At 50.6% G+C, this 25,713-nt stretch overlaps 5 protein-coding genes across 5 annotated transcripts; 1 reads left to right on the top strand and 4 right to left on the bottom strand.

Moving 5' to 3' along the window:
* Positions 1-34: 34 nt before the first annotated feature.
* BC939DRAFT_501643 (uncharacterized protein) lies at positions 35-13,702 on the bottom strand (the record flags this gene model as incomplete). The annotated part of the gene is made up of 7 exons (XM_051560188.1): positions 35-7,287; positions 7,375-7,534; positions 7,640-7,766; positions 7,853-10,059; positions 10,160-12,106; positions 12,213-12,752; positions 13,454-13,702. The coding sequence occupies 7 exons, from the start codon at positions 13,700-13,702 to the stop codon at positions 35-37; spliced, it is 12,483 nt and encodes a 4,160-aa protein (XP_051414045.1).
* A 2,024-nt stretch (positions 13,703-15,726) lies between these two features.
* BC939DRAFT_446455 (uncharacterized protein) lies at positions 15,727-18,742 on the bottom strand. Its single transcript, XM_051554960.1, has 9 exons — positions 18,651-18,742; positions 18,060-18,468; positions 17,814-17,918; positions 17,645-17,702; positions 17,458-17,545; positions 17,299-17,374; positions 17,082-17,190; positions 16,732-16,994; positions 15,727-16,645 (listed from the first exon to the last, which is right to left on the bottom strand). Exons 2-9 carry the CDS (start codon positions 18,321-18,323, stop codon positions 16,169-16,171), a joined length of 1,440 nt encoding a protein of 479 aa, XP_051414044.1. The 5' UTR covers positions 18,324-18,468; positions 18,651-18,742; the 3' UTR covers positions 15,727-16,168.
* A 669-nt stretch (positions 18,743-19,411) lies between these two features.
* BC939DRAFT_446454 (uncharacterized protein) lies at positions 19,412-21,465 on the top strand. The gene is made up of 2 exons (XM_051554959.1): positions 19,412-19,750; positions 19,835-21,465. The coding sequence occupies exons 1-2, from the start codon at positions 19,509-19,511 to the stop codon at positions 21,291-21,293; spliced, it is 1,701 nt and encodes a 566-aa protein (XP_051414043.1). The 5' UTR covers positions 19,412-19,508; the 3' UTR covers positions 21,294-21,465.
* A 171-nt stretch (positions 21,466-21,636) lies between these two features.
* Positions 21,637-23,128, bottom strand: BC939DRAFT_446452 (uncharacterized protein). Its single transcript, XM_051554958.1, has 4 exons — positions 22,894-23,128; positions 22,738-22,800; positions 22,179-22,617; positions 21,637-22,070 (listed from the first exon to the last, which is right to left on the bottom strand). Exons 1-4 carry the CDS (start codon positions 23,015-23,017, stop codon positions 21,893-21,895), a joined length of 804 nt encoding a protein of 267 aa, XP_051414042.1. The 5' UTR covers positions 23,018-23,128; the 3' UTR covers positions 21,637-21,892.
* An 86-nt stretch (positions 23,129-23,214) lies between these two features.
* On the bottom strand, positions 23,215-25,672 carry BC939DRAFT_110219 (major facilitator superfamily domain-containing protein). Its single transcript, XM_051549911.1, has 5 exons — positions 25,282-25,672; positions 24,419-25,190; positions 24,252-24,287; positions 24,119-24,171; positions 23,215-24,030 (listed from the first exon to the last, which is right to left on the bottom strand). The coding sequence occupies exons 1-5, from the start codon at positions 25,600-25,602 to the stop codon at positions 23,248-23,250; spliced, it is 1,965 nt and encodes a 654-aa protein (XP_051414041.1). The 5' UTR covers positions 25,603-25,672; the 3' UTR covers positions 23,215-23,247.
* Between the last annotated feature and the right edge of the window lie 41 nt (positions 25,673-25,713).

Below are 25,713 nucleotides of genomic sequence, written 5' to 3'. Positions count from 1 at the left end.
AAAAATAAATGTGCATGATGAAAAAGCAGAGTTTTTACAACGCATTTGCAACCGCAACTGCGTAAGCGCCCGAATGGCTGATCGACACCTTGATCTCCTTCACGCCAGCCTTGGCAGCTGCCTCCTGTGCTGCACCCGAGAACACGACCGAGGGTGCACCACTCTCGGCCATCACGATCTCAATCTCCTTCAGTCCCGCACCAGCACCCTGAGTCCAGACCTTCTCCGACTCGAGCGAGAACGACGACACGGCCTTTACGACCGCCTCCTTGGCAGACCAACGTCCTGCAAAGCTGGACTGGGGATCTGGCCGGCTCAAGCAGTAGTCAATTTCCTTCTGCGTGAAGTTGCGCTCGAGGAACGTGTCGTTCTCAATGTTGATCGCAGAAACCATCTCAACATCTACACCAACACCGCGGGACGAACTCGAGGACTGGTTGAGAGACTCTGTAGCAGAGGTCTCGAGGATCGCGCGGGTCATGTCTACATCAATCTTCTCCGAGGCGGGAACAAGGGCCTTGGCGTTGAAAGACCACGACTTGGTCGCATTGTTATACTGGGCACGCGCACGGGGGTTGAGGTACACGGGCGACTCGAGCTCGGGCGTGTATGGGGGAGCGTTCTTGACCTGGACCAGAGCTGGACCACCAGTCATCGAGTCATGGAGGTAGCGGTATGACTTGGCCTGACGGGCTTGACGCTTGTTGATGTAAGCCTCATACTCGTGCTCCTCAAGAGCACCCAAGATATAGTCGGAGTGGACCAGGAGCACCTCACCACCGACCTGACCGAAACCGAACGACTTGAGCAAACCAGCCTTGACACCATCAGTCTGGATCGATCGCGAAGTATAAAGGACGTACTCGAACTGTCTCATCGTGTCGTCGATGTTGTCGGCGTTACGGTTGCCGGGAATCAAACCAGTCTGGAGGACCTGGAGGACACCGTTCATCATCCAGGCAGCAGCGGCACCCTTGGGATGACCAGTCAGGTACTTCTGCCAGATCGAGGGCAAGGCGTTACCCTTGCTACGGCCCAAGTGCTCCATCTGCTTGTTCACGACGTCGGACTCGTTCTTGTCGTTGGCCTTGGTCGACGTACCGTGGAAGGATCCGACACCGATATCGTCGATTGTCAAGCCGAATGATGCAAGAGCACCACGGAGGGGTGCGATCTGAGGATCCTGCTTGTAGAACTCGTTACCCCAGAGGTTGAGCGCCTCACGATGCTGGCGCTGGGCTTCCTTCTGGATACGCTCAGTCTCAGAAGCGAGATACTCCTCCTCGGTCACAGTCAAGGCATTGTTACCCTTGAGTTCCTCAAGCTCATAAGACAACTCGGCATACTCGTTCTCCACCCACTGCTTGATCTGGGCACGGCGAGCATCAATTTGACGCTTGCGGTACTTGATGTCCAAGAGACGGGAAGGCATCTTGCCCTTGGCCTCGCGAGCGGTAGTCAAGACACCCTGACCAGGAGCAGGAACAGAGCGGCCCTCCTTGTCCGTGGCGGTGTTAGTGAGAGCAACAATACCATAAATAGGGACACCCATCTCGATGGCCAGCTTAGCCTGCATCAAGATCTCGATACCAGCTCCGTGGGACTCCATGAAACCAGAGCGAGTCGAGGTAGCAGGGCGAGACATCTCCTTAGGAGTGCGTCCGTGGGCGAACTCCTCCTCAGTGTTGCTGGTAGCCTTCATGTTGGCGAACTCGTACGAACCCTCCTCCTGGAAGTCATCGTAACCTCCAACAATAACAATCTTTGCCTTACCGCTCTGGATCGTGTCCACACCAATTTCGACGGACTCGACAGCAGTAGCGCAGGCTCCGACTGGGGTCTTGATGGGTCCAGAAGACGACAGGAGCAACATGTTAATCCAAGCAGGCATGGTGTTGATGAACGACTCTTGCAAGATGTCCTTCTGCACAGGCTTGTCCGTGTAACGATCGCGGTACATGCCACGGAGCGAGAGCATACCTCCTACACCAGAACCAGCAGTGTTACCGACCTCGGAGACGTGGACGTACTGGTAGAACTCGTAAGGATCGGTAATACCAGAGGCGACCAAGGCCTCGACAGTCGAAATCAAGACGTAGAGAGTGATGGTATCAACTTGGTCGATGATGTCCTTGGGCACACCATAACGAGCAGCATCCCATCCAGTAGGGATCTGACCAGCGACGAGGCGATCAAACTTGAGTGCCTTGGGAATGTACATGTTGGCGCCCTTCTTAAACTTGACAGCCCACTGGCCGGATTCCTCCTCGTAGATGTCGACTTTGTCACCATGCTCGAGCTTGAACATGTGAGCCTCATCCTTCGAGACCTCGAAGGGCTCGAGGTCGTGGTCAATCAAGACCTCCTGCAAAAGACCCTTGCGCTTGGGATCGTATCCACCAAAGAGCTCTGGCTCAATCAGACGGATACCAGTGTGCTCCAAAATCTGCTTCTCGTACTTGGCCTTAACATCACGGTCCTTGACAGGCTCGCCAGTCTTGACATCAACCCATCCAGAGTAAGGAGTACCAGTTTTGAGAGGCCCATTGTGGTGCTTAATGAAGCCCATGATCCAAGCCATCTCAATACACCCTTCAAGCGAGAACTGGCCGTGGGCCTCCATCTCCCAACGAGTGCGAGAGTTACCCCATGGACCAACTTCACTGAAACCGGTGACGACAACAACCTTCTCAAGATCAAGCATGCCTCTCAACTTGTGGGCATGCGAGAGATCCTTGTACTTCTTGAGCTCGGGGAAGGGGAACTTCATGTTGGCACGAGGAGTGACCTTGTGGGACTGATGTTTGCGCTCAGCCTCGGCACCATGGGTCTCCTTGAAATCCAGGGTGTTCTCTGCGACGATAGCCTTGCGGATCTCGGAGGTCTGGCGGTATTCGGCACGTAAGTTGGCGCTGATCTCATTCAGGTTAGGCAGGTACTGGAGACCACCGTTCAAATCAGCCCAGACAGGCTCAATCTGGCAGAGGCTGGTGATCGAGGGGTGCATAAGACCAAGAATGTTGAAAGCCATCTCCTGAGAGGAGAAGGTGCGAACACCATACTTCTCGAGACCCTCGGCAACAATGTTGTTACCGCTCATCAATCCAGTTCCACGAGTCCAGCCGATAACGGCTCCAGTGATGGTCAAGTAGGCGGACCAGGACTCGGATGTCCAGCGGTTGAACAAAGTCTCGAGCGCGACCTTGGATTCACCATAGAGACCATCGGCACCGAATGTTCCGTGGTTGGGCGAGAGGGGCAAGATTACCTGAGCAGGGCGGGTGTCGTAGCCATTCTCCATCTTCTTAGTTTTGACGTTACCCAGTAGGCGCAGGACGTTGGTCAACATGATACGGTGGGCCAACTCGGACTGAGAGTCAATATTGTCGATCTCCTTGCCCTGCACAGAGATGGCAGCGAAAGGAATGATGTAGTCCAAATCCCATCCAAGGCCCTTCTTAGGATCCTTATCGTAGATGTAGTTGACCAAGGCATCGACATCCTGCTTCGAACCGCCGTTGAAAGGAACGACCACGAGGGCAGAGTTCTTCGAACCGTGACGCTGGTAGATCGATTGGTAATACTCAGTGACCTCACGGCTGAAACGCGAAGTGGTGACAACGACCTTGGCGCCTCCAGACAAGAGACCCTTGAGGATGGCAGCACCGATCGAATCCTTACCAGCACCGGTCATGAGCACCATGCGGTTCTCGTAGGTTATACCATCCTTGGCCATGTTGGTCAAGACATCGAGATAGACACCGGTCAGACGCTGACTGAACTCCCATCCGCTCTCGGATTGGGCGTTCTTCTTCTTTAGATGCAAGAATGGAATAGTCTCCTTCTTGGCCTTTTTAGGGCGGTCGGCGTTGACATTCACCGAGGGACGACGGGCACGGCTGGCACGACGGTTCTTCTCCTCGCGGATGATGCTGTTGGACATGTTGATGGAGTGGATAACCTCACCATACAGCGACTTAATGGCCAACTTGGACGAAGACTTCATCGTGTTTTGGGCCTTGATGATCTTGTAGATCTGGGCCAAGTTCTTCTGAACTTTCTGGCGGTTACTGAACTCGGACATCTTGCCACCAACAGCCATGTCCTTGACGTAATGATCCAACTTACGACAATTGGCGCGTTGGACCTCTTCATACAGGATGCTGCCCCTGTTGTCAATCGTAGTCGAAGGACCAGTGGGAACACCAACGTCCTTGTAGACAGGAGAAATATCGAGGACCTCGCGACAGTTCTGAATCAGCAAGTTACCGAACTCCTTGGCAAGAGCATAGGTCTTTCCGCGGTCAGCAGCGGTATTGTCGATGCGGTAGATCATGAACTCCAGGAGCTGGGGGTTGGCGCGGTTCATGACGTGGATGCACTGAGCCACGACCTCACGGTCGACGACAGTAAGGCGTCCAAAGATAATGTCGTAAAGGAGCGACAAGGCGTCCTGACGGACCCAGTTCCAGTGCGAATCATACATACGGGCCTTCTTGGTGCTGAAGACGGGCTTGATACCCTCAGCATAGTAATCACCGTGCTCAGCCATCCACTGATCAATATCGGCCTGGAGACGGAGAGTAGCAATCTTTTCCTCCTCATACATCTTCTCGCCAGCACGAAGATCCTTCTCGAGGTAGCGAGCATAGATCTCGAGGTGCTGGTACATCATGGCATTCTGCTTAGCCTGGAACTGGTTGAACTCCTCGCTGTTCATCATAGCTCCGCCAACAGCTCCACCGGCCGCAGCTCCACCGCCACCACCACCGAGGGAGATACCGGAGCGACGAGCGTAGGCCTGAACAACAGTATCCAACCAGCCCTTGGCATCGGCCTCGGCTCCGAGACGAGCATTGGGCTCCATGGTAAGACCCAAGAGGAGAGCACCATCAGCGCGGAGAGGACCCAAGCCGTATGCAGAGGCAAGGTAGGCCTTGGCTGAAGACTGAGTGAAACCACCGGGCATCTTGGATCCGATCATCTTGGCAATCAAAGAAGTCGTCTGCTTGCCGAGAGCGCCGTTGAAGTTGCTCTGGAGAGCATTTCCAAGGTCCTCCAAGGGAGCCTCCTCACCCTTCTCAGGGAATCCACTGCCGCCAAACTCCTTCTGCAGATCACCCAAAATCTCGTTCTGAAGAGTCGACTTGCCGCCGACAAGGTCCTTGATAGCCTTGGAGAGAGGAATCTCTTCAACAGACTTCTTGACCTTCTGAGCGACAATGACATGAAGGATATCAACAGCCTTGATAGGGACATCGGCCACAGCGGCAGGAGCACCAGCGCCAGCGGGGGCAGCAGCCATCATGGCAGGAGCGCCAGCGCCAGCAGGCGCACCGGCACCGAGGGTGATACCAGCACGACGAGCATAAGCCTGGGCAACGGTGTCCAACCAAGCGTTGGCCTCAGGAACACCGGTGAGACGGGCAGCTGGCTCCATGGTCAAACCAACCAACAGAGCACCATCGGCACGAACGGAACCCAAACCGTGAGTCTTTTGGAGGTAAGCCTTGGCAGTCGAGAGCGAGAAACCACCAGGCATTTTGGATCCGATCATCTTTGAGATCAAGGACGTAGTCTGCTTGCCGAGAGCACCGTTGAAGTTGGCTTGGAGGGCATTGGCGAGCTCTTCCAAAGGAGCCTCCTCACCCTTCTCAGGGAATCCACTGCCACCAAACTCTTTCTGGAGATCACCCAAAATCTCGTTCTGGAGAGTGGACTTGCCTCCAACGAGATCCTTAATGGCCTTGGAGAGAGGAATCTCCTCCAACGACTTCTTGACCTTCTGGGCAACAATGACGTGCAAGATCTCGACGGCCTTGATAGGTGCGTCAGCAACGGCAGCAGCAGGGCCAGCGGCAGCAGCGACAGGGGCGGGGGCAGCCGCAACGGGAACAGCCCTGGCCACTGGGGCAGCAGGGGCAGCGGCAGGAGCGGGAGCTGACGACTCAACATTATCCATGGCATAGTAAATCTCCTTGGCGTCCTTAGAACTGCAAAGAGTCGAACGCTGGAAGGTCAAGGCGTCATCGTAGGCCTCGTACTTAAACTTGAGAGTACGCTGAGCCATACCGCAAAGAGTGGGCGAGGGTCCAACCTCGATCAGACGGGTAACATTGAACTCCTTGAAGAGTCGGTCCTGGGTCTCAATCCAGCGCACAGGGGAAGCAAACTGGTATGCAAGCAGCTCAACCAAGAGGGTATATCCGAGACGCTGCTGCTGCTTGGCAGTGAGCTTGGTGTCGATCCAGTTCTTGAGGACCTTGCCGAGACGGGGTGAGGAAGTCATGTTGTAAACACCCTCGATGTACGACTTTTCGATGCTGAAGGGCTGGGCTGTCAAGTTGGGAATGTACTTGCCAGTCAACAGAGGAACGTTGATGAAGGTAGGGTTGATCTTCTTGGCGAGGTAGGTACGGAAGGGGGCTACACCGGAGAGCAAGAAGCTGGAGTGGAAGGGCACGTCGATTCCAGCCAAGGGAATGGTAGCAACACCGCGCTCAGGTTTGATGAAGCCATCCTTGGCCAATTTCTCGGCAACCTTCTCGAGAGCACCGGCAATGATCTGGGACAAGTGCTTCTTGACCTCCTCGAGAGGCATGGACTCCATCAGCTTCTGAAGATCAATCTTCTGGACTTTGATGTAGTTCAAGACAGTCGAAAGGGCATCGAGGTTGGAGAGCTCTCCAGCAGCGACATACTGCCAGTTCTCAACGTTCTCGTTGACAATTTCCAAAAGCCCGTTGGATTGTCTGGCAATAGCATCAACGACATAGCGAAGGGCAGAGTCGTTGAAGGTGGGCGAGACACGCGAGGGGTTGATAGCGACCATTCCGTAGTTGGAGCGACCGAGCTCGTCGCGAGGTACGGCAACCTGCATAGTCATACCACGGTAGAAGACGACATCAACCAAGGACTCGATGGGGAGCACCTCACCAATGGCAGCCAAGGCAGAGTATTCTCCGAGCGAGTGACCAGCAAAGGCGCAGTTGGCCTGGATCAATCCCTTAGAACGCATGTCCTCAAAAGCAGCCTTCTCCATCAAGGTCAAGGCGGGCTGGGTGAACTGAGTGGCAGCCAATAGACCGTTGGGGGACTGGAAGGTATAAAAGTGGGTGGTCTCGTTGATGCCAGGGAACAGAGGCAACGACTGGATCGAGCCATCCTGAGCAACAATATCATAGCGCATCGACATGTAATTCTGACGGATGGCGTTACCCTTGGGACCACCAAAGTGAATCGTCTTCTTGTGAGGGTTGTTGCGGACAATATCCAAGATGGAGAAACCTACAACGAGGAGATATAGTTAGTTTCTCTGCCAAACGATAATATCCAAGGTTATCGGAGAAAAATCTAGACGGCTTCAGGACGTACCATAGTTCTCCAAGAAATGGCGATCGGCCCTTTGCCAGATGTCCTTTGCGACAGGGGAGGAATCGTAGAGAGCCATTCCCATTCCCTGCTCCTGAGATCCCTGACCGGTAAAGACGTAGGCGATGGTAGGCTGGTCGATCTCAGCGGTGCCCTCAACGACCTGGTGTCAAAGAAAACATGAGGTGGATTGTCAGTATGAGATGCATCAATAGCAAGATATTCGCTCGCCCGACATTAAACACATTCAAATCGGAGTATTTGTTACCTTGGTGCCGTTCTGATTGAAGGTTTCAACCTTGATGATCTTCTTGCCGTTGATCATACCAATGTGTGACAGCTTGGTCGAAAGACGATCCTGAGGAAGAACCATGGACAAGAAGCTGACTTCGTAACTGTAGTTGTAAAAATGCAATATCAGTTAATAAAAAATGCCAGATACGATCACAGCCAAACAAACATCGTGAAGAAAAACCCCTACCTGGTGACACGCTGAGGATGGTTCTCTGCAGCGAAAATCTCCACAAACTTGCGGGTCGAAGCACTAGTCCACATGCCGTGGGTGATGGTTCCGGGGAGCTCAGCAAGGTCAGCAAAATAAGGGTTGACGTGAATGGGATTGAAGTCGCCCGAGACCTTGGCATAGGGCTCGTTGCTAAAGGGAGAGATGACTTCCGAGCTGTAGGCACCCTCAGGCATGACTGAATAGCCGCCATTCTCAAAGTGGATGGCCTGCTCAATAGGGCTGCCGTGACGCTTCAGATAACCAAGGACAGGGTTTCCATGGGTCTCCTCCTCGTTGCTGTAGTGAACCTTGGCGATCTCAACATGCTCCTTGGTCGAGATCTGCATAGTGACTGTACCAGTGGTCTCGACGTGGGAGAAGATAGTCTTGTTCTTGAAACGAAGGATAGTATTTAGACGGAAGACCAGCGAAGCATTGGGTCCAACGGTGTGCTCACCCTCCGCCCAGTGAATCCACTCCTTGCTCTTCAAGACTGCGACATCCTTGGCAGAGGTCAGTTTGACCTCCATGGGAAGCTCGACAATCTTCTGGAAGGTGTTGTGGTAATCAGTGAAGGTGCCGCGGTACAAAAACTCGGAAGTGACCTCCATGACACGCTTGCCCTCACGCAAGACCACACCCTTGACCTGGACCAACTTGCCAGAGTCGTTGTTGACAACAGCGTTGATCTCCGCCACAGTGTCGACGATATCACCCTGCTTCAAAGACTCAGCGCCATCGAGCATGCGGAAACCGTTCGAAAGATGGACCAACTTCAAAAGATCACCGTCAATCGACTTGGGGAAAATCGCCTTGATGATTGACTTCCAACCAACGACGATAGCGAAATCCATGGGAGCATAGACGACCTTCTGGCGACGTTCAACGTAGAGCTCGGCCTGGTTACCAACAGCCTGGCAGAACTCTTTGATTTCGGGAGTGTTTACCTGCTCACCGTTGCAGATGAACTGCTCGGTAAAGGCATTGGTGGCAAGGCAGGCGTTGAACTGACCCTCCTCCGAAGGGAACCACAGCTTGTAGTAGAACTCCTTGATTCTCTCATTGCGGCCCTCCATGACCTCGTGGATGGGGGCATAGCCCTTCTCAGGGGTATAGTGAAAGAGAAGAGGGAATGGAATCAGGCGCTCGCCGTTCTTCTCAACCAGGACAACCTCAATTAGTTCGTTGGGCTGCAGGCGAGCACGAAGAGAGGGCGACAGCTCATCGGTCTTGCTTGAGGCCGACCACGAACGGCGATCGTAGACGGTAACGGTTTGGAGCTTCTGACCAGTGTACTCAAAATGGACAGCCTGGGACACACGGGGACGGAAAATACGGGCGAGAGGATTGTCCAGGAACTTCTTGCCTTGGATAACAGCAGGAGCCGTCAACAAGGCACGGAACCAGGAAGCATCGACGCCAGCGAGGTACTCAAGCCAGTCCTCAGTCTGAGGCAGGCTCGACTCCAGCATCGAGGTCTCGACCGTCTTGACCTTGCCGTCCTCATACAACTCGACCTTGACCAAGGGGGAAACCTTGCTCATAGCAGACTGGAAACGACCAGGCTTGCCGCCGAAATACTCGACTTGAGGGATGCTGGCATCATCGTTTTTGTAGTAGCGCTCCTTGAGCGAGGCGACATGGCTGTGGAAGATTCCATCGAGAATGTCCTTGACGGGTTCGTCCACCTGAGTGGCGTAGCGAACAGCAGTGGGTCCCTGAAGAATACAGGTACGCTGAACATCCTGGTCGACGACGGCAGCCAAATCCTCGGCCTGCCAGAGGGAGTCCTTCTTGAACCAGACCTCAAAGTCCTTGTCCAAAACAGGGATGAACGGCACGGGCTTCTGACCGCGACGGTTCATCAGGAACAAGAAGTATCCAACATCCTCGGTGGTCAAGAGCTGAGTCTTGGTCAATGGGTAAGTGTTGATGAACTCCTGAGCAAAGTCGAAAGGAATATCGAGCTGGGAGTAGGTCTGAACAATCGAGTCCTTCTCAGCGCCGACGAAACGCTCCTCAATGCGACGCAGGACATCGCCCAACAGGTTGCGGTGGGAGTGGTCGATCCAGCGCTCCTCGTGCTTGATGAACATGAGCTCGATCATGCGGTTGATAACCTCCTCATAGGTCATATCCTGAAGATCTGCAACACTGCCATCAGCCTTCTTACCGAACCAAACCTATATTTCATGAACAAGAATGAGCATAAACGTCAGCGATCCACTCATAGAGAAATACGTTATGCAGGAGAGAGCGTAGAAAGATTGTCGCCAACCGTACCTTTTGGAAGTCGGCATTCAGGCGCTTGATAATGTAGTCCTTCTTAGCCAAAAGAGCAGCGGTGCGCTTATCCTTGGGAAGAGAGAAGATGGTATCATCCATCTCTTTCCACAGTTTGACACCGCGGGTGGCAATCTTGTGAATGGGCTCACCCAACTCCGAACGAACAGTCATGACGCCTCCGGTGGGACCCTTGTAGGTCTTCTCCCACTCGGAATCATCAACTCCGGGAGCATCGACAATCGCCTGCTTGACGCCGAGCGAGGCCATGCCCTCCTTGGCAACCATCACACGGGAACCGAAAAGGATGCCATCAAATGGCATTGGGGGGTAATCGAGCTGAACAGACCAGTCTCCAGTGAGGTAGGGATAGGTGTCCTCGGCGCCACCGAACCCAGAACCGGCAACCAAGACGACGTTGGAGTGACGACGGATAGCAGAGTAGGTGTCCAAGATGGGCTGATGGAAATCCTCGAAACTATGATGGCCACCAGCACGACCACCAGTCCACTGCAGAATGATGGGCATCTCAGGGTGAGCAGCGGCGATGGCCAGGACCTGACGGATCGACTCTGTAGAACCAGGCTTGAAAGAAATGTGACGGATTCCGGCGCCGAACATGTCCGTGATGAACTCGCTAGCAACCTCAAGGGAGGGGACACCAGCAGCACAGCAGAAACCTTCCATGGGAAGACCCTCGCGACGCAGCTTAGGGACCAAAGGAGCCTGGAAACCCCACTGGCGGACGTTAATGAACAAAGTGTTCAACGTGATGCCAGCGCCAGGTGTGGTGAGGTGCATGATCTTCTTGACCTTGCTTCGGACCGCAGCCTCATTATAATGTCCGCCACCAGCCAACTCGATGTGATATCCAGCGTTCATGACGGCACTGACAAAGATCTCGTTGACGGTTGAGGGGGTCATACCAGCAACCATCAGTGGAGGCTTGGAGAGAAGGCGGGACATGCGAGTATCAATATGGACATCGCCATTGACAGAGCGAACCAACTTGGGCTGGAATTCTCTAGCCCAGTTAGGAGCGTAGCGAAGAGACGTGGGGTTGGCATCAAAGAGATCCGGCTTATACGAGAGCTCACGGTTGATTCCTTCGCTGGCGCCAGCGAGCACGACCTGGACACCCGTTCCATCTCTGTTTCGGGCCGTTAAAGCACCGACTCCCGAGGAACCACCGGGACCGAAATCAATCACATGGGTCAATCCAGCCATGGCGGTGGCCTTCTCCCAGTGGACGGGAAGAGACAAGATCTGGTGGACCAAGTCCATAGTAATTGTGGGCGATCCAGAGATGTTCTTGCCAACATCAGTCGAGAAGACAGGCACAGTCATACGGGTATGATCGAAGGCCAAGTCATCACGGGCGATATCCTGCTCAACCATAGCAGCAACACCATCCAAGTAAGACGAATGGAAGGGTGCAGTGATGGGCAAGAAACGGGAAGAAAATTTGACCTTTCGCTGTGAGAAAGGGACGCGTCCCTGCTCCAGACCTGTGGGGGCCTTCAGCTTGCGCAGGGCCAGGTTCAAACCATACAAGGACTGAGGAGGACCGGTGCAGATGACCGAGCGGGGACCGTTGATCAGCGCAATCTTGATCTTACGGTCCTCAGGCAAATGGAGGTTGGTGGCATCGACGTACTTGAAGACCTCAGATGCGCGGAGGGAGTTAACGACCAGCATAGGCGTAGGGTTACCTTCATTGTTAGAGAGCGAGTCCTGGAGAATGGCGGGGTTGAGGGTGGTTGGGGGATAGATTTCCTGAGAGCGGGTTCCGATCCAGAAGAGCAGGCCAAGGGCCTTGCGTGAGTTGGTAAAGAATTCCTCGAAGGTGGCGGAGGAGGAGATGACAACGGAAGAGATGATACCCTGGGAGTGTCCGGTTGATCCCAAAATAACATCGCGAACCTGATCTGGGGTCTGGTCGAGAACCTGTTGTTTTGCAATTGAGATAAAGATAAGGGGCATTAGTATCTGGGTCCAGAACTGTGCTTCCGTTGTCCGCTCTGGCGGTATTTTGTTTGCACTCTGTTCTTACCTTCAACATCAAATAATAGTGCATCAACTGAACAAGTCCAATCAAGGGCAGGGAGACGGGTGCAGAGACTAGATACGCAACATCTGGCTTCGAGTCTGGGTTCCTCAACCAGCCCATGACATCGAGTCCCTTGGAGTGGAAGACCGAGGCGTCTTCGGATCTGGCGTGCTCGCGCAACACGGCGGCCATGTCCTCGACGTAGTCCTGGACCAAGGTGGTATAGGTGGCGTAGATGTCGGCCAACTCCTCAAAGTACTCCTCAATGTTACCCTGGCCGCCAAAGATGGCAAAGAGCTTGGCGCTTCCCTGATCAGCAGCAGCAAACAGAGCTGAGGTCGGCTGGGTGTACTCGCCCTGGACGAGTGCATCCGTGGAACGGAGGAAGACCAGTGCGGAGAAAAAGGCGTTGATGATGACGACACGGGTATCCTTTGCCAGGTGACGGGTAACGACATGGATGTCGTTTCCTTTGAGGTATTTGGCGACAAAGAACACGAAAACAGTCTTCAATACGGGGATAAACTGCAGGGATGGATCGCTCTATTTATTATTTTGTTCATCGACAACAGGGGCAATGGGCACTTCGTTAGTACTAGAACCACTGGATCGTGGGAAACAAATATTTCAATTTTTTACTCTCTCCCACCCGTTACCCTTCTTTCAGCACCCAAAGAAACCAGAAAACGTTGGGACACTTGACCATTTGAACCCCTCCTTAACTTGTCTTCAATGAGGGACAAGCGGAAAAAAAAAAAAAAAACCATCCTCTTCTTGTATCCCTCATCTTTCCTACATTCTAGCAGCATTACATTGCATGCAAAGGATCTTTTTTTTTCCCTCACTGTCCTCGACATAAAGAAACAGGATATTCATAAAATTGCTGGGGGAGATCGTTGTAATCGTACATTCATTCCAACCACCAGCTCGTATACCGATCAAAACGCTTTTTTTTTTTTTTTTTTTTGCAAGCATCCTTTTGTTCTTCTCATAGAAATATCGATAGCACACCATGTCCGAGGGCTACTCTTCACGACACTTCATCCTTGAGGCAAGCATAACAAACCAGATCCTCTTGTACACCTGTTGTCGTATCCCCCCCCCTCATCCACATGTACTTGAATCGGTCGAATCAATTGCTTATCCCACCTTCCCATACTTCCTCATTTTCACCCTCTCTTCTTTCCCAACAAAGTGAGAAGGATTATGAAAGAGTGACCCTCATTTTTTTTTTCTTTTTTTACCTGCTCGCTCTTGTCAGTAGCAAACTTGAGGAAACGGGCGACGAGTGCCATCTCGGGTGCCTGATCATCTGCAGCAGCGGCTCCAGCATCCTCGGCAATAGAAGGGGCAGCGTTGGCCGAGATCAGGAACTCTTCCCTGAGCTGCTCAGCAGCGACCCAGACATCGGAGGGGACGAGGATCGAGACTTCGGTGACGCCCTGCTTGAGCGTCAATGGACGGGTCAAATTGGACTGCAACGAAGTAGTCATGTTGGGGAGTTTTTTTGCTTGGGGTTTTTTTTCGGTGGAGAATTGAAGGGGTATTTTCTTTTTCGGCTTTAAGAGAACAGATATTGAATGCAACTTTTCAATATAATCGGTTTTCGTCAAAGGTAAAAAGAAAAAAGGATGGTAGGGATGTGATTACGGTCAAATGCAACTACAGAAAGAAATAATAAGAAAAAAAGCAAAGGAGATAGAAATGAATGAATGAATGAAAGAGAAGGGAGTGTGAGGTTTCTATGCAAAGTATTAACAAAGTGAGATGCGAAAGTGAATGAGGCGGATGAGGAAGAGGTGAATGAGGAGAAAGAAGGGAGTTTTCGGTGACGGGTGGGGTGAGGAAAGAAGGAAGGAAAGAAAAAAGAGAGAAGGGAAAGGAGAGATAGAAAAAGAAGTGCACCCAAAAGAAACGGCTTTTTTGCCCAAAAGAACGCCTTTTTGGTTGGCTTGATCCGCTTCGTTTTCTCCAGTGCGAGAATAAAGTAAAGGAACTGTAGGCGATAAAGGACAACGGCTGCATTCAATAAGCCTATCCAATTGGCGGGGCGATGGGATAGGATTGGATGGTTTGTGGGGTGTGGACAGGCCCTAGCGGATCGGTGGGACAAAAGGACACCCTAGAAACGCGCGATCGTATCCCCTTCACCCTTTGGCCTTCGATTCATTTCGGTTATTCAATTCAAGATTCGCCACCAATTTCCTATAGGGGAACTATGCATAGATTCTACAGAGATAAAAAAAATAAACCAAACCCAGCCAACCAGCCAGCTGGAACAAATTGTTGTTTGATCCCCAACATTTGTTGCCTCTTTTGATCTCAGGGCCTAAGGCACAACCTACCCCTTCCCTCTTCATCCTATCGAATGTGGGGACAAGACCCCTGCTGTTGTTGCTGCTGCTGCTGCTGCTGCAGAGCACCTGGACACGGCTCCCTGAGGGTGGTTCCCGCCTGGTTCTGCCTTCAATGACACGCTTCATTACAATACAATTCTACATATTGAACCTCACAATCGACACTGCTTACTCGCCCATTCACTCACTTCCACTGCCACTTGTTTATCTGTGCAATGATGCTATCTCTCGGACTCCTAGCATTCCTGGGACGCTTTGTTATTTTATTTTTTCAACTGCCCAAAACTACTTGACTGAACAAGCAAACAGACTGCTCTGTTGTCTGATCCGCATCATCAAGATGATTTTCAAGCAAAATAACGCGACCCCCCCCCCCCATATGTTTGATAAGCGCAATAAATAATGCAGATCGCAAGCGGATAACATAAAAAAAAGAAAAGGTGGCCACCAACACAACCGAGTCTAACTAGCCCACTTGCTTTTAATGCACCCAAAAAGCTCTGACCAACAAAATGAATAAACAAAGTAAGCGAAGGGGCCACAAAGAGACCCTCTCCTTAATTTTGGGGCGGAAGAAAAACTGTTGTTCATTATCAGAGCTCAACAGTCACCATATAGAATTATTTTCTGCCCCAAGAACAACGGTTCTCACTACGGCCGGCTGCCTTATTTTGTCCGACGGCTGCCGTCCTTCTCTTCTTCTCGTCTTTATCGTTTCCGAACGTTCATGGCGCCTTTTTTTTTGCTTTTTTTTTTTTTTTTTTGGGTGCAACAACCCAATGGTTAACCTCCCTTCCCCCTCCTCCTGTTTGACAAGCTGACAGCCCACCGCGTCCTTCTATCCAATGATGCCTTGGTGAACAATGGGAACGTGTTTGCATCGTCTGCAATTTGACCATTTTGATAACGAAATAAACGCAATGGATCCGCGCAATGGATGCATACTGCGACAACAGAGACATTGTTCAACAAAACACCCTAAAGTAAGCAATGGACCCATTGTTAGTTGTTGGGAACGACATCGCCACTTCCCCGTCATGTCGACGCTCCTTCCGTCAATTATGAGACCTGAACCGAGCGCTTCACTATCTCTTTCCCCTGGAAAAATAACAATCGATTGCTTGCAAGTCAAAATCAACCAGGGCGCAGCAACATCAACAGCAGCAGCAGCAGCATCAGCAGCACAGTATCTGCGGCTAGACAGGGTTCATCGATGAGCCCCACCGCTGTGCCATTACTGTTCTGATACGATCCACAGGGCGCCAATCTCACCATGAGCATTGTTGGGCTATTAAGGCACCCACGCTATCTAAATTTGCATACTTCCCTTTCTCTTATCCCGTAAACGTGTTCAACATCGCAACCGTGCATAAACAGACGTAGCTCATATCATCACAAATGTGGCATTCTAACCCAAAGACCCATTCAATCCAATTGCCTTCAAGAGTATTTCATGTAGCTCGTGCCTCTGTTTATTTTTTTTATTTCATTTTATTGTATTTTTTACCGCGCCTTTGCATTTGCTCAAGCGATCGCCATTCTAAATGTTCTCTATAGATTCGCCTTGCAACCCTTGTTAGTATCGATTTTGGTTGTCATGTCTTATCTCGATCCTGCGTTAAAGGAGGAGAATTGATCATAGGCTTCCTGGCTGATACTGTTGCCACCGCTGCTGCCGACAGCAACATTCACAGGGGGAAGAGCGGAGCTGCCTGCAGCCAAAGCTGATGACCCCGTCGCTCCAGGCACACCATCCAATCCTCCAGCCTGCTGTTGCTGTTGCTGGAAGGGGTGCTGGTGGTGGTGGTTACCCATTTGGTGGTTGTTATGATGATGTCCATGATGCTGGCTGTGATGATGCTGATTATGATGGTGATGGTGAGTTCCATTGCGACCGTAGGCTTGTCCATTGCCTCCATAATGGTTGTTATGATGGTGGTTCATGTGGTTGCTGTACTGATAAGGATAACCGCCGTTGTTTTGATGACCCCCCATGGAATATCCTCCGTTGTTGTTATAGTAGCCATATTGATTTCCACGAGTAGCGCTCTCGGCATTCCTATCCTTGCCCCAGGACAACTATCACATAAATGGTAAGACTGGCATGTCAATTGACGGCTTCGATAAATTCATTTGACGTGCACATAAAGCATGAGGAATGTTACCTTAGCGGGACGACCGTTGATCATGGTGCCGGCAAGTCGAACAATCGCATTGGCAGCCTTCTCGTGTGTCTCAAATTTCACAAATGCGAATCCACGGTCGGCTTGCAATCTGATGTCAATCACCATTCCAAAGGGCTGGAAGAATGGCACCAGATCTTCCTGGGTGGTGTGAGGCGGCAAGTTTCCGACATAGACTGTCGTGTTGAACTGAGGCGCCTGGTTTGCAACCATCTTGAAGTTATTTCCGCCATGATGGTGCATCCCTGCAGTAGTAATTAAAACAATAAAATTAGAGACTATGCCAGATACTGTCACAGGAAATGCAGTCATTTCAATGATCCGTCCCATACCTGGATGGAAGGCCGGTCCAGGCATGCCACGTTGGCTAGCCCAGTTGCAACGCACAGCTCTGTTTCCAAGGACCTGTCCGTTCATAGAGGTGATGGCACGCTCAGCGTCCTATAATTTTGAGTGATAGTCATGAATTAATGTATAGTCAAACGGTGGTGGTATATCTTGATCCTGAAAAGTGCAATGGTCATCATGATCCTCTGATCCTGAACTTACAGCACGTTCTTTGTACGCAGCAAATCCGTAGCCTCTGGACTTGCCAGAGTTGGAGTCCCACATCACGCGAGCATCGCTATGTGGGTTATGAAGCAGGATTAGCAGAGACATCGGATCGCATCAGTGCTGCCGATCGAGAACGCTCATGTCTGCACTTACGTCATGGTTCCGAACACGCCAAAGGCATTGCTTAATGTTTCGTCGTTGATCTCAGGACTAAGATCTCCAATGAAAATGTGGTAGTGCGCTACGATAAAGAAGGACCCAGAGCCATTGGTTAGAAATTATAACCTGGATATGATTCCGCCTATGCGAAACAATCTGATGTTGTCGTGCGAAATCTTACATGCTGTGTCCTCCTTGCCAGCAACCTGTCCAGTAAATGCCCAGTTGACCTTGATTTCCTATTATACATCAAGCAATAAAGGTTATGAGACCGTCCCCAATGATAATGCAACATCAAATGCTGTGCGCTTGGGCAACTGCTGTCAAAGTGCGCGTCAGTCGATCCGTACCTGAAGCAAGACACGTCGCCCATTCATGCTTTGCAAAGCATTCTCAGCGGCCACATGGTCAGCAAATTCAACGAAGCCGTAGTTCAGGCCGCCTTGATGAGCGAACTATTGAGTGAGCAAGGAGAGCATTATTGATCATGCGCAAAGTCGTCGTATCAAGTAACACCACGTCATCAATCTGGCGGCTAATAAGGCGAAACCCAACTGAACCTCACGATAAATATGAGAATTAGACGGCGTGCTTACGTTTTTGTCACGGATGATCTTGACGCCCTCAACCTGACCTCCAGCCTGCGAAAAGATCTCCTGCAAGAATGCCTCATTGACGCTCTGATCCAAATTTCCGACATAGAGCGTCTTGGAGTTCTCGTCAGGCTGAAAGGCCGGGGCTCCTTCGACAGCGTTGGAAGCAGATCCAGCGGCGGCGGATGATGACATGGCAGCGTTGATTGGTTGGGAAGAGACCGAGACGGCGGGTGACCCTTGTTGTTGAGCAGCAAATTGATCCATTTTTTTGTTTTGATACAGAAAGCAAGGCAAAAAGAAATATGCTTGTACGGAAGAAAGGAAGGATAATTGTAGAAAACAACAAAGAAACGAAAAATAACTGAAAATAACAGACGAAAGAAAGAAAGAGAAAATAAAAGAAACAGAACTGTGGGCCAGGGATCGGAAGAAGATTATAAAAAATGTATTAGCGTCCACTCTGTCTGGTTTGATCCCGCCATATCATGGCGTCCTCATGCTGCGTGGTAGCATTTCCTGAAAAAATGGCGCAGATATATGTTTCCAGTCGTGGCTCCGCAGCGCGTTGTCCACGAGGGGTGAAAGGCGTACCTGAACGAAACACAAAGGTCGACGAAGTCCTCTTTTTCCTGTCCGCTGATGCTCCAGATGTCAAATGGGTACGGTGGAATGAAGAAAGTAGGATGCCGCTTCAAGGCTGCTCTTTCAAGGTGAACGTTTCTCTGTTGTTGTCCAGGAGAAGCACAGGCGATGGCCTTAATACGGCACGTGATACACTCTTTCGTGAATAAAAAAAATTGAATACCAGCCCCACATGCGTCGGCTCCAAGATACCAGAGGCGAATGCTCCATTGTGTAGCGACTTTGCTATTGACGGTAAGCATGCTAACAATTATACAACAGCTCCCTCCGGTTTTCTTTCTCAGTTGCCCGCCAAACTGGTGAATAATGTGCAAATAGCCACGATAGCATGCAATACAATGCCTACCTAAAGCCAGATATGCCCACTACGCGATTGAGACGCGTCAAATAATACCTTATACTCTCTTCATATGCTGTGCAAGTGAAATAGTATCGTCATTGCCTTCACCCATGCTCTCCTGGTATCTGGGGCCTATCGAGCTAGATCCTTACTTGGCTTGGTCATATTTATTGAAAATGAATATTTGGCGATGCGTTTTTAAAAGACGGTGTAATTTTCGTTTGAGAATGGTTCAAGCGGACAATGCATGTCGATAGTGCCTTCGCCTTTTCCCACTTGTCCCCATGACCATGCCCCCTAAGCTGAAAGCTGTGCTACGCCCCTCTGTGTCGTCTATTTATTGAGTGCATCGCCATATTTTGTTCTTTCGTTCTTTCTTTCCTTCTTCCTTTTCGTTCTATCTTCACTTTCGCTCCAACCCTACAATTCTGCCCGAAACTGCTCTTTCGCTTTTTCTCTGAACAAAAATGACACAGCCAGTACAGGGCGAAAAGCCCAAGCTGAATCGTCCCTCGCAGCCCTTTCGTGTTTCGTCTTCCTCCAGCGAGCCCTCGACTTCTCCCATCATACGCGTTGACGCTCGCCATGATCGCACGACTGATCGATATGTTATCCTATGGCAGGACATTCGACGAGCATTCAAGAATGCCCAGTGTATCATGCAGGACGAGGTCGTTGTTCCTTTTATGACTGACGCCGACTTTAAAGAGTAAACGTTTTTCTATGAGAGAAACGCGTTAACGGAACTAAATACAGACAAACTCATGGCAGCTGGTTTATTTCAATCAATTAGATTGACCCCACCGAGAATTCTCTACCGTCGCGCTGTTGTGCTCGATGTCGTCCTCGAAGACACCGCTCATGGTCCTACCCCCAAGCAAGGGGATCCCGTCCTCCGCGGTACTAACATTCAGCAGGACCGCAAGGCCAACAACAAAAACAAGGGACATCTTTCTACAGATGTCAAGGCCGACCTACAATCGACTCTTCGATCCTACAACCAGCTCTTCCGATCCTTCTGCAATACTATGATGTCTGATGACCTGGGTCAAGCCAAGAAGACAATGGAGACGATGCAAAGGGATTTGATAACGGTACAGACGGAGATACTCAAGGTCCATCCTCCTCAAGATCTAATAATCAAGGCACAGATACATATCCTAGAGCACCAGCAGAGTCTCCTTGAGCGCATGAGCGCGGTCCAGGGCCTTTTGCAAACCGTCGTCGATCAAACGTCTGAGCTGATGGAGGAGCGACCGCCCAACGTAGCTACAGTCAAGTCGAAAGTCATGGCACTTGACCTGGTAAAGATCACAAAGACTGTTCTCCAGTTCCTAGACCATAAGGATTTGGTTAAGTGCATGCGAGTCAACAAGGCATGGCATGAATTGACGGCACCTATGGTCTGGGGAAAGATCGACATATGGGACGAGCCACGATACAATCCATCTGTTGAAGCCCTCCAGCGCCGCCGCCTTCTAGTCAACTCCCTTGGAATGAGCCAATCCGACCTGGAGTATTGTGCAATAGATTTCCCCAACCTTCGACATTTGGATGTCATTTTTTCGATGAAAAAAGTGGAGCAAATTATAGATTTCATCCAGCGGCACACATCGTTGACAAAGCTGGAGCTGCATTACTCATACTCCGATGAAGAGTTTGAGTTTTATGCGCCTCAGTTGTGGAGAGTTGTGGCCAATTTGCCGGGTCTCAAGAGTCTTCATCTCCATGGCTTCGGGGTCCGCAACATTTCCGTCTCTCTCCCGACATTACACGAACTCCATATCAAGTACCACTCCAGAAACAGCTCTTCAGATACAATAGTCGACCAGTTGCGATTCATGTCTCGATGCCCAGCTCTGCACGTTCTGGAATGGAGAAATTATAACTACAAGCGCCAGATTGGAGACGCCACAGGCAAGGATTTTATGCAGATGGTCGATGTTGGCACCTGGCCCGAGCTAACGGCGCTGACCGTGCATTGTGACGCGTTGATCCTTTGGGATAGCGAGATCGAGACAATCCTGTCGTCCATGCCTCGCGTAGTTGTGTTTGATGTACGAGGTTCAGTATTCGGTATATTATCTTTCGTGCAGTTGCAGTACCACTTCGCGACTCTTGAGGAACTCCATCTCGATCCCAGTTGTACGCTGACAAAACACAGGCTGTCGGAAATTGTATCGTCGTGCCCACGTTTACTTGAATCTTGTAAAAAAGATTTAGCTAAGATGGCTGCCGATGGTCGTTCATGATTCTATCATTTGCTCCAAACAACAACAGCAGAATAATAATAACGATAAAAAAAAATGCGCTACAATGATTTCGGCACGCCTGCTGTCTGAGTGCTCCAAAGACGTTCCTCCCCTCCTTCTACTTGACACACGCATTTCCGAAAGTAAAAAAGTGTTATTTGATTCCCTCAGATACCGTTATAGTCTATTTTTGTCCTCACATGGTTTTTTCAAGGGACAAGTTGTTTCTCGTCATAAGGAACTCTATGAGTTTTACGCTCTTCCCAGGACTTGAACCTGGAGCCTCCCATCATCCTCTCCTGGAGGCGGCTTCCGAATAGGCCAAAAAAGCTTGTAGTTGAAAGTTCGACGAAAAGTGTGAAGCTACAAGAAAGATAGATTATAAGCCACATGGAACTACATGGATTTCCTACGCCCGCCTGGGATATGGATTTCCTACACCAAATTGGCATATGGATTTCCTACTCCCCTGTTCGAAAAATGAGATCCTGGCCCCAGTCCTAGTGTCTTCAAGAATAAAATGTATTGCACAAAAAAAAAAAAGAAAGAATGGGGTGCAAGGGAGACGACGCTATCTGCTTGCTCCCTTTCTGTCCGCTCTACCAAGACTTTCGGCGGAACAAACAGCTCTTCATCAAGGTGGTAGTGAGCTGTAAGGCGGCCTCCTTGATTGATCTGACAAAATCAGCAACTGAACTTCCTTCAGGACACTCCCTCCAGACCCCTCCATCAACCACACAACGTTTCTTGTTGTCGATGAAGACTGTGCAGCTCGTCCTGTTTGTTAGGTGCGTGGAACAAGAAAAGAAAGAAAGGAGAGGTATTAGGTTTTCCTGACAGGATCCAAGTTGTCCAAATGGATACACGGTAAGTACATCTGCTTACCCGACGCCATGGTCAATCGTATGTTGCACCGAATCCACCAATAGCTCAAATCCTTCCTGACCTCTACTGCACTCATCAACCTTGTCCAGCAACGACTCTGTCTCTTTATCAACAGTGCCACCCACGATCTTCTCCCCAACCTCTCTTGCATATTCTGGCTCACCGATCCTGCGCGACTGTAACGAGTTCATTGTGACGACAAAACGTACCCAAACCGAATGATCTGAGAAATATTTCTTAAAGCACAACTGTTGCGTGTTGCCTGCACATTCCAGTGGTCCATGCTTACAGGTCACGGTGGTGGTGGTGGTGGTGGTGGTGGAGTTGCGGAATCCAGAGGCCGGGTTGGTGTGCACATCTGAGGTCGAGACGCTGGTACGGTCAATGGAGCCGATATACGAGAGCAGCGGATCCACTGGAGGCAGGTTCTCTGCTTGGACTAGTGCATTGACAAGAGAGGTTAAGAGAGGTTGTCTCGTGGTTAAAGCGAGAATATCCTTTGGCCGGCCACAACAGATACAAATGGAGCATCAGAGGAAGGGGAAGCAGCAGGACTTACAGACCCTGGAAAAGACACCCTCGCACTTGATGGCATCCGGACACCTAGACATTACAAACAGAGCTAGAGGAGAAGGCCCCGTTGGCTGCGGTTAGAATCAAACCAGGGGCTATATATATAGAATTATTACATTAGAGAGAAAGGTCTAGCACATACTGACATCCACGGGGTTCTTATTGACTGTGAAGGGCGTGTTGACTGTGAAAGGCGTGTTGACCTCTGCGGTGGTGCTGGAGAACAGCGCCGTGATAGCGAGTAATGTCGAAAGAGCGATCTTCATATCTGTTTGCAGGGGTGTGGACTGATGCTCAATAACGTTGAAGAGACTATATAGAGGATGTTGGTGGAGGCGAAGGTGGAGGTGGAGGTGTGTGGGAAAGAAGAGAAGAGAAGTGACGATATGATGTGATTGCTTGATAAAATGGCTAAATGGCTCGAGTTCCATTTGTTGATCCTGTGTGACATCCATCAAATGCCCAATAGCGCAAGTTCATGCAACGCGACAATTTATTAGGGAAACGCGGTCTGCGCATGGTTTGTATAGTGCCTCAGTCTTGCCCTCCCCAAATATCCCGTAAAGCTGGCTATAGAATCCCTCCGTCGATGTGGAATCAATGTAATGATGCCTTCTCCAACGGGTTTGGTCGTCACCATATCCTGAATGTCCTCAATATCTGGATCCTCCTCCTGCAGCAGCTCCTGCGAGTATCTCATCTGCCGACGATACTCAAAGCCAGGCTCGCGCGGGTCATAATGGTCAAGGCGTTGTAGTTGTTCACGGTGTTCTCGTCTCAGACGCTCCTCATAATCCTCGTCCAGGTACTGGGGCCCTGATGGCACCGGCTCTCCAGTCAACTGCAGGTATCCTCCTTTATGATGGTTGAGTACGTTCAATAGGATCGACAGCAAAAGTCCAATGAAGGCTAGAACAATTAACAATCCCTCGACATGGCGATAAGAGCCCTTGGTAGCGTGAAGGATAGAAGCCACGGCCATGGGAAAGAGTGTTAGCGAGAAGTTGAGCGCGATAGTTACCAGGCCGTAAGCCGTGCCGAGTTGGTGATCCTTGACCAGGAAGGGAATGCATGGCCAGAGTACGGAGGCAAACAAAGAGTAGGCAAGCCCGAGAACAAGCATGCCGCACACTGGAGTGAATAAGGTGAAGCCCAGCTGCATATGGGCCCAGATCAACAGCACTGCCGAGAGGGGGATGTAGCGCGCTCGGTTCCCAAAGCGGTCGACGATGTAGCCGCAGAGCGGCGATCCAACTGATGAGACGATATATGGTATTGACTAAAATCAAGAAGAACGTGTAAGAGAAATTCATTTTTTTTTGAAGACACCCCGTGGCAGCTGATTCCCAGTTTCCATTGCAACTAACCATGACGGCACCGGCCTTCCTGGGGTCATCTGGGTACCATTTCTTTTGCAGAACTAGCGTTGTTCATGAAAATTGCGTTAGTGGCTATCTCATATAGAGTGGAACCGTTCATGCGAAGAGATAGAAAACTTACAGTCGGACGAAACGTGAATGAATGGAATGACAGCCCCTATGAACGTTATCTCTCCCGTTAGATTGAAGATATATGCAGGAGATGGTGCGCGGAGTGATGAGCCAAGGGGCGATGATCATGTGGGGGAACTGTTGCCATTTGCTTCGATTCCCACACGCTCCACGTACCGTAGAGCGAAATACAACAAAGGCAGAGGATCCAAAAGTTGGTTTGGAGGGTGAAGGTCTCCGAGTACAGCACCTGGTCGTCCTCGGCCATCTCGTTCTCTTTCTCAATCTCATCTTCTTCTTCAAGGGCAACAGAGGACATGGTCATGGTCGAGTCGGACGAGACATTGATCGCCTGTCTACCCACGATATTGTCTCTTCTTGAGCGAATCCGGTCTGTCTTCCGATCCCTTGCGTTCGATCGCACTCCTGCGGATCGCCTCGAATCCGTCCGGTCCAGATATGTCAACCAGAGTCCACAGACAAGACTCAGCCCACAGACTCCGAATCCTACCCAGCTGGCTCCAACGACACCTCCTCCATGAGTCGCGATAGCCGGTGAGATATTGTCGTTCATGGCGGTCGCTACCCTCGCTGACGACAGGCTCAAGCCTAAAGCAAAGCCCAGCCATCGGGCTTTGAACCAGTCGGTCGTGATCTTTGCTTGCGCCACCTCGAGACACTCGCCTCCAATTCCAAAAATCAAACGGCCCAGCACCATGGTCCAGATGGACTTTTCAGAGACTCCAATAGCAAAGATACCCTGTCCAGCACAAACGCAAAGACTAAAGAGAAGCAACATCCTTGCGGCCGACAGGCGATCAATCAAGAATCCTCCCAGTAGAGGAAGGACAATATTTGGGAGAGAGTAGGCGGAATAGAGGAGGTTGAGATGGTATTGATGCGTAGCATAGTCGGTGCCGAGCCATTCCTTCAGTTGCACATTCAGTGCCTTTATATGCCAAAAAAACAAAACAAAATTCGTGTTAGCTGAAGCATTCCTAAGAAAAAGCCAGCGCATCATAGCAATTGAGCAACCCTACGGCAGGTATATGGTAGCAATAGTAGTTCCCATAGAGCAAGAGACAAGCCAGAAGCAGGACGAGCCAGTGTCGACGGGTAATGATGTGCGAACGTTCGTGTTGATAATTCCTATCCAAGTTTTGAATGAACTGTGCTTGGAGTAGTCTCTGTGGCCGTGGTCGCGGCAATGGGTCACTCTGAGGGGGTGTGACTGTAGCTGTGGTGTTGAAATTGTTACGCTCGTTGGAATAGAACCCCCCTCTACCTCGTCCGAGGCGGTTACTGCTGATGCTGTTGCGGTGACTGGATATGAGTGGCGTCTGCTCATCGGAAAGGTCCATGGTGTAGCTACTTTAGTCAAGGTGAATGGGAAGAGAACAAGAGAGAAGAGAATAGGCAAACAACGGTTTGAGATAAGCAAAGAAAAAATAAATAAAAAAGGTGGCAGATGG

The sequence above is a fragment of the Gamsiella multidivaricata genome, assembly GCF_025024155.1.
Source record: "Gamsiella multidivaricata strain RSA 2152 chromosome Unknown BC939scaffold_20, whole genome shotgun sequence".
Lineage (NCBI taxonomy): Eukaryota > Fungi > Mortierellomycota > Mortierellomycetes > Mortierellales > Mortierellaceae > Gamsiella > Gamsiella multidivaricata.
The sequence above is the reverse complement of the archived record's forward strand: the minus strand, read 5'-3'. Positions and strand labels throughout refer to the sequence as shown.

Bases quoted from the DNA above. Each gene is read 5' to 3' on its own strand.
- BC939DRAFT_446452 (XM_051554958.1), bottom strand. From the start codon at position 23,017: ATGAAGATCGCTCTTTCGACATTACTCGCTATCACGGCGCTGTTCTCC. The intron at 22,801-22,893 runs GTATGTGCTAGA...CTTCTCCTCTAG, and splicing joins TAAGAACCCCGTGGATGTCA to CTCTGTTTGTAATGTCTAGG. The intron at 22,071-22,178 runs GTAAGCAGATGT...CCTAACAAACAG, and splicing joins ACGATTGACCATGGCGTCGG to GACGAGCTGCACAGTCTTCA.
- BC939DRAFT_446454 (XM_051554959.1), top strand. From the start codon at position 19,509: ATGACACAGCCAGTACAGGGCGAAAAGCCCAAGCTGAATCGTCCCTCG. The intron at 19,751-19,834 runs GTAAACGTTTTT...TCAATCAATTAG, and splicing joins ACTGACGCCGACTTTAAAGA to ATTGACCCCACCGAGAATTC.
- BC939DRAFT_446455 (XM_051554960.1), bottom strand. From the start codon at position 18,323: ATGGATCAATTTGCTGCTCAACAACAAGGGTCACCCGCCGTCTCGGTC. The intron at 17,919-18,059 runs GTAAGCACGCCG...CTCACTCAATAG, and splicing joins AGATCATCCGTGACAAAAAC to TTCGCTCATCAAGGCGGCCT. The intron at 16,995-17,081 runs GTATGGGACGGA...TTACTACTGCAG, and splicing joins TGGACCGGCCTTCCATCCAG to GGATGCACCATCATGGCGGA.
- BC939DRAFT_110219 (XM_051549911.1), bottom strand. From the start codon at position 25,602: ATGGACCTTTCCGATGAGCAGACGCCACTCATATCCAGTCACCGCAAC. The intron at 24,172-24,251 runs GTAAGTTTTCTA...GAACAACGCTAG, and splicing joins CATTCACGTTTCGTCCGACT to TTCTGCAAAAGAAATGGTAC. The intron at 24,031-24,118 runs GTTAGTTGCAAT...TCTTGATTTTAG, and splicing joins GGAAGGCCGGTGCCGTCATG to TCAATACCATATATCGTCTC.